Source organism: Brassica napus, chromosome C7, assembly GCF_020379485.1.
Source record: "Brassica napus cultivar Da-Ae chromosome C7, Da-Ae, whole genome shotgun sequence".
Taxonomy (NCBI): domain Eukaryota; kingdom Viridiplantae; phylum Streptophyta; class Magnoliopsida; order Brassicales; family Brassicaceae; genus Brassica; species Brassica napus.
Genome location: NC_063450.1, coordinates 10,194,452 through 10,201,019, shown reverse-complemented (window position 1 = coordinate 10,201,019; position 6,568 = coordinate 10,194,452). Strand labels below are relative to the sequence as shown.

At 34.4% G+C, this 6,568-nt stretch overlaps 1 protein-coding gene and 1 long non-coding RNA gene across 3 annotated transcripts; both read right to left on the bottom strand.

Annotated features, from left to right (window-relative positions):
- Positions 1-252: 252 nt before the first annotated feature.
- LOC106449355 lies at positions 253-2,461 on the bottom strand. Of its 2 annotated transcripts, none has more exons than XR_002660241.2 (6): positions 2,201-2,461; positions 1,666-1,731; positions 1,450-1,546; positions 1,263-1,369; positions 1,039-1,201; positions 253-966 (listed from the first exon to the last, which is right to left on the bottom strand). It is a non-coding gene; the product is annotated as an uncharacterized LOC106449355 (long non-coding RNA). The 2 variants fall into 2 exon arrangements; XR_001289134.3 differs by having other exon boundaries at positions 1,039-1,188; positions 2,201-2,370.
- A 2,009-nt stretch (positions 2,462-4,470) lies between these two features.
- On the bottom strand, positions 4,471-5,746 carry BNAC07G05230D. Its single transcript, XM_013891128.3, has one exon. The coding sequence runs from the start codon at positions 5,693-5,695 to the stop codon at positions 4,655-4,657; it is 1,041 nt and encodes a 346-aa protein (XP_013746582.1). The 5' UTR covers positions 5,696-5,746; the 3' UTR covers positions 4,471-4,654.
- Positions 5,747-6,568: the final 822 nt, after the last annotated feature.

The window sequence follows — 6,568 nt, the reverse complement described above, 5'->3', positions numbered from 1 at the left end:
TTCTTATTGAACCTGAAACTTCCTCCGGCTTCAAAGCTTCCATCACTCAACTTCTTTAACGTTCCGGTTTCTCTCAAAGGTCTTAAAGCTGCAGGTGCTAAGCTTCAAGACGTTCTTCGTTGCAACAATGTCTGAGATTATTTTTGTTAATCATCAGACAGGTTTACCAGCTAGGTGCATGCAGTTCTGAAGATAGTCCCGTTTTAAAGGATGATTATTTGTTTCTTTTTACTATATGATTAAAGGCTTAAATAAAAATGAGAATATAATGCAAATTTGATCAAAACAGAGACAGACACTTACACAACAACAACAATAACAACAACAAAAAAAGTGTTGTCTGTAATGTAAATTTGATTAGCTTTTACTAATACACTCATAAGAGACGAGACTACACAAACGACCAGTTTACAAAGGAGAAAGCAAGACAATGCAAATTATTATGAGAAAAAAGACAAAATAGCACTAAATCAAGTTTTTGTTTCCAAACTAACACTCAAGGTCAAAAGTCACAAAAATAGCACTTAATGTTTTATCAAAAGTCACAAACTTAGGGTTTAGAGTTAAAGGGTGAGGTTTAGGATTTAGGGTTTAGGGTTTAGAGTTTAGAGTTTAGGGTTTAGAGTTTAGGGTTTAGGGTTTAGAGTTTAGGGTTTAGGGTTTAAAGGTAAGGTTTAGGGTTTAGAGTTGAGAAATGAGGTTTTGGAGATAAGATTTCAAATTTTGAAAAATAAAAAAATTAAAATTTTCAAAGTATAAACTTTGAAAGGTGCTATTTTGGTCATTTTAGTTTTGGAGTGCTATTTTTGTGATATAAACTTAGAAATGTGCTATTTTGGAGATTTGCCCAATTATTATTGTTGTCGTTTTGGATGCAGCAAACACTTTCCAAGAAACAACTTGTTCATAAGTGACATGTCTCCCCATTGTAGACAAACAGATTCCTGAAGGCAAGCACGCAAATCCCTGTATTGACAAGACTAATGAGTTGCAGGCATTATCTTATGACCGTAAGGGTTTGTTTTGTTTCTTTTTTACCTGTTGCATTAGCTTGGCGAAGTCAGAGCAGAGAGCCCTTCGACCAGATTCATCAAAGATCTTTTCCAGTGCAATGTCTTGTAAGGATACAAGCATTGTCTCTAGCATGTTTAAACCAGCTTGGTTCGCGAATATAACCACTGGTTGAGGCTACAAACATAACCTAGACTATATTAAACCAAGCACGGTTAAAATAAAACTACCCTATGGACACTCTGACTCACCTTTAAAGAGCAACACAAAATGGCATCTTGGTGATTCCATGTAAATTTCAACAGAGTCTTGCTTCCAAGAGAGTCAATCGTTTACTGAGTCCGAGCCTAAGTGGTGACTGCAACAACAAACATTAGACTTAAGACATCATGCATCATTAGTTAGCTCGAGGGATGTAATGAAAGAAATAAATCTCACGTGTAGCTTTGGGAGATCCACTGGGCAAGTGTAACGGCTTCAGAGACCCCGGGGACGACTTAGAGCCAAGAACGGATATATGTAAACTTCAAATTATCTGAAATGAGAATTTCGGAGCATCAGATTCTTAAGCGTACAGCCATTCTTTTTGCCGGCCACAATGACATTATTCATAGATTACAGATGATATATTATCAACAACAATAAAGATTTTACCTTAGGATTATAAGCAATGACACCAATTGTGCTGAAAGTATCATACACGATCTTTTCATCCACATCCTGTAAAAGCAAAACCTGATCAGCTATTGTAGTGAAGTAACAATATTTCAGAATATAGTTACCACCAGATAACATATATACATACAGGGTCAAGGTTTTCAATGAAAATATTAGTACCAAGATCAAAGATCTTCCTATCTTGAGAGCTCTAATTCAATTACAACAGGAGAAAAAATATATATTAGAAAACTCCTAAGAGGAGTAATTAAACACGTCTCTGCACCAAAACTCGCAAGAATTTCCCAGGAACATTTTTTTTTTGCAAAAAAAGTTCATAAAAAATTCGTAGTAAATAAATAGTATGCTTAATAACGAAAGATATAGGAACAAATGTATCTTGTTTAGATGAATAGGTTTCTCATGGAGCTTGTTTATGTTATCAATCTTAATTCCCGTAGAAAACGTTACCATTTGAGCCAACAAAGAGATGTCTAAAACTCTCTCAAAGACGGGAAGGATCATGACTTACATAGTCAACACATCTTCCTCGCTTCGGAACTCAATGAATAGGCCGGAACGTCACTTAAAGCTTTTGTGGGATTTCATCGTGGATGTCGCAGCTCAAGACGAAGACGGAAGGGGAAACCTAATCTCATGTGAGTTTCTAACAAGTGTGCTAAAGTTTGGACTTGAGGTTTGGGCTTAATCTACAAATGAAATAAAAGCCCAGATGAAATAAAAGGATTAATAGACCCGACATGAAGCAAAAAAATCGGAAACAGCTTGGTGCGCCGACACGTGGCAACATATGCCCACTCTTAAAAAAGGACGTGGCTGCAGGAGGTAAGAGAAAACTTCCGTTTATTATTATAGATAGATAGTCACAGAACCTGTCTAATCAAAGTTGTATCAAACATCTAAATAAATGGTCACCCACTTCTCTGATCCTATCTTAATTTTTTCAGTCGCTGTTCAATTCATTTTTCATTCAGATCATAAATGTCTAAACGAGTGAAGTAACCATCCACAAATATACTCAATTTACCGTACGGAGTTATTACAATAATTCCATTTCTCTATATTCCACTATTTTTTTTTTCTAACTTCATCAATTTTATTAATTAAACCTTGCTTGTACATAATCTTCATGTAGAAGATTTGTTATGAATACATGAACATAATTATGAAAACAATATGAAGACATATTCCACTATTTATAAAATTGATAAAACACATTAAGAAAAAATGGAAACGCCAGGCATTGCCCCAGGAGTTCATCATTGCACAGCTTAGATGCAACAGACTCGTTTAGAAAAAGAAAAAAATAGTAATAAAGTTACTAACTCATATTAGGTTGTAATTAGTTACTTAATCAAATGTTAACTATATAACATTTATTAATATTTTATTGGTGGCCCACGGACTTGGACTTTATTCTGTTAAGAGCATCATTACCATTGTTATTGCACAAACCTCATGATTAAGGAGCACTGCATTTCTTCTTTTACTATTTCTCTTTCGGCTTGGCCTCATCTTTGCTTCGTCCTCCAACGCTTTTTAATTAACTACAATTCAGAGTAATTTATGCCTTTATCGGTAAACTAAATCTATCTTATTAAAATACAAATACACTTATAAATTAACTTTTAGTTTTTAATTTATTTACGTCTCAATGCCACTAAAATAATAAATTTATCTACCTTTCGGTATTTTTGTCTTTTATAGTTTAATGAATGTATTTTTCTAAAATAAAATACAACAAATTATGTCCTACTTATTTAAGAAATTTTCCTATAATTAAGCTAAATCATAAATTACACTTAATCAATACCAAAAATATAACAAAATATTCATTATACAGACTGTTTATTTTTTATTTTGGTATATTAACTATGTCTAAAAAACATAGAAAATATTATAAAAAATACATAATATAAAACACACAAAATTATAAATAATATATATTCAATTATTTGATCGTATAAATCAAATATAACCATAGATAACATTTTTATTTTACCTATATTTTTGATCCATAAAAAAATACATTTACACCAATACGCAGATTATATTTTAAAAATATGAGTGTAATAATTGACGGATCAAAAAATAAAACAAAATTATTCACTATAAATTATAAAATTTATGGGTTTAGAAATATATTAAACAATTATTTAATACATATAAATTTTATAAATATATATTACCATTTATATAAGATAAATTAAAAAAAAAAGAATATCCGCGCAAGTTCTAGTATCCTATTATGATTGCGAGCAAAATTAAAATATAAGGACATCGATCGTTGACACACTTGTTTCTGCTTTTATTCTTCTTTTGGCTCTCACATGGTAATGAAAACATCTACCCAAAATTTGCATTACTGAGAGCAGTTTTTAGTTAGGCACCGATCTATAAATAAACCTTATATACTAATGTTGGTTACTTAAGAAGTGAGATTTCAAAACCGCATCTTCAAGTTTATAATTCCCCAATTCTTTCATTTGAGATTGAATTTCACTCTTTTTTGAAAGGGATGTTATATCCGTTTAAATTTTAAAATTATTGAACCCTGATACCATATGAGAAATCATGACTTTACGAAATAAATTCGAAAATCATTATATTGATTCATGTTCATTATATACTAGTGTTGATCTACAGTTCTGATACTGGCTTCATAACATTAATTGTTTAAAATTATTTTAGTTCATCACCAATATGGTGGGCAATTTCGTTTAATATGTGTTTTCTTGATAATGTTTAGCATTTAGTTTCCCATCCATAACTTTCATCGAATGAATGAAATATCCAAATATATTATACGCCGATTTTACATTTTTTTCCTTTTATCATTTGTATCAAAACGTTATACAAATGAAACAATATCATATACACCCCATGAATTAGATGGAATCTCACCACCACCTCTGAAAATTTAAGCCATAAAAAAATATATATAAAACAAAAGGCACAAGAGGGATTAAGAGGAAGCAGCACGTGACAGGGACCCAACTCTTGAAATTTCATGGACCGCAGGGTTAAATCCTAAGCATCCTAACCAGCCTTGCTTGTACGGCAAGAACGTCTTCCTTTTCAACTCCTCTGACACTGCTCTGTTCTCAGTGTAATGCATCTCATGAGCCGAAACCACCGTGCCATGCCTTCTCCTTGACCTAGACACTGACGATTCACAACTCTCTCTTGATCGGATACTCGAACTTTTTATTTCCTCTGCCTCTTTCTTTGTAAGTATATCATATCTTCTCAACGACTCTTTGGTTGGAACAGGTCTACCATCGGATGCACTCCTGAATAACAGCAGATCTTTGAGTTTCCACTTCTTATATGCTCGACCAGGGAACAGAATCGCTGACAAGAAAACAGAGGATTTCTGGTTGCTTGTGTTAGAAGCAACCATTTGTGTTGTCTCATGCACTTCTTCTTCATCAACCATAATGTCTGAAACCCTCAACGGAGACGTAGAAGATCCGGGAGACCTGTCTCTTCCTCGACCATAATCTTCTCTGTCAAGAACACAAGAAACAACAGGAGGGAGTGAGGGCCCTAAAGGTCGAATTTTTCCTCCGTCGAAGAGCTCATCGGCGGCAGAGAAAAAAGATTTATCCAATTGTCCACTGAAATTGAACTCGAAATCATCATCAATATCGCTGGCTGATCTCTTCTTGGGAGTTCTTGGTTGGTCACTCCAGTCAAAGGGTATATTGGAAGAAGTCGAAGGAGAAGGGCTTGTGGGTGCACTGAAGAAGAAAGCATTGTTGTTTCCAAATAGGGTTGGGCTTGAAGGAGCTGTTATGTATGGAGATGAAGTTGTGCTGTCGAAATTGAGTTCTGTTGATATTTCTGCTGCCTCTTTCTCCATTAATGGAGTTTTCTTCTTCTTTGGATGCTCTTCTCTTGGACGGTGTTCCCTTTCAGACGAAAAGTTTGACTTTCTATCAAGAGAAAGAGAATGAATGGTGATTGAATTAGACCCTGCCTTTATAAGTCTCACCAACTTCATGGGTTGTGATTTAATTTAATTTTTATGATTTATCAACTCAGTTTTTTTTTTGGTTTTTTGGACCAACCATTTTTATTTTATATATCAAAAGGGTTTTTACAATTATTAGTCCTCACATCTTTCCAGACTCAAATTTGAATACATTTACGACTTTTGAAACTATATATAAGAAACTTTTCAAAAGTAATATACATTTGAAATTTTAGATTTATTTGCTAATATTCTTTCGTGATCATGTGCATGTAGATATAAATAAATGGTTTTTTTTTTTTTTTTTTTTTGACGTCGAACGGCCATTCTATTACTCAAGCTTGAGGTGGTCTGGGTAACCAGACCGGAATAGAACAACCAATAAAAAGTAACTCTCTCCGAAATGTCCTAGCAGTCTTAGCTAAAAAGTCCGAAAACTGATTGCGCACTCGTGGAACATGTATGATTTTGAAGTCCGGAAAGCAGATCTGCAACGTCTCTATCTTCTCCAATTCTGTCGCAAATCTTGGCCATTTTTGGGGTTCATTTATCATAGCAATCAGCTCCTTACAGTCTGTTCCAAAGCTCTGACATGGCGAGTGTTGAAGCATATTCTCCATCGCCCAGCGCAATGCTTCTATCTCAGAATGCAATGCTGATTCACATCGAGTGAAGTTCCGTGTACCCATAAGTTGTATGTTCTCCCCGCTATCCATCCAAGCCCATCCGCATCCACTGAAGCTATCGGAAGCTGTCCATGATCCATCCAGGAGGCAAATATTACCCAAGCTTAAGACTTGGTTTTCCTCATTGTTGTTGTCTTGCACTACCGGTGGTATCAACTCGTTTGCACTAAACCAGGCTTGGCATTCGCTTTCTGCATATCGGACTAGCTCCAAAGGA

Coding starts and splice junctions, on each gene's coding strand:
- BNAC07G05230D (XM_013891128.3), bottom strand. CDS start 5,695: ATGAAGTTGGTGAGACTTATAAAGGCAGGGTCTAATTCAATCACCATT.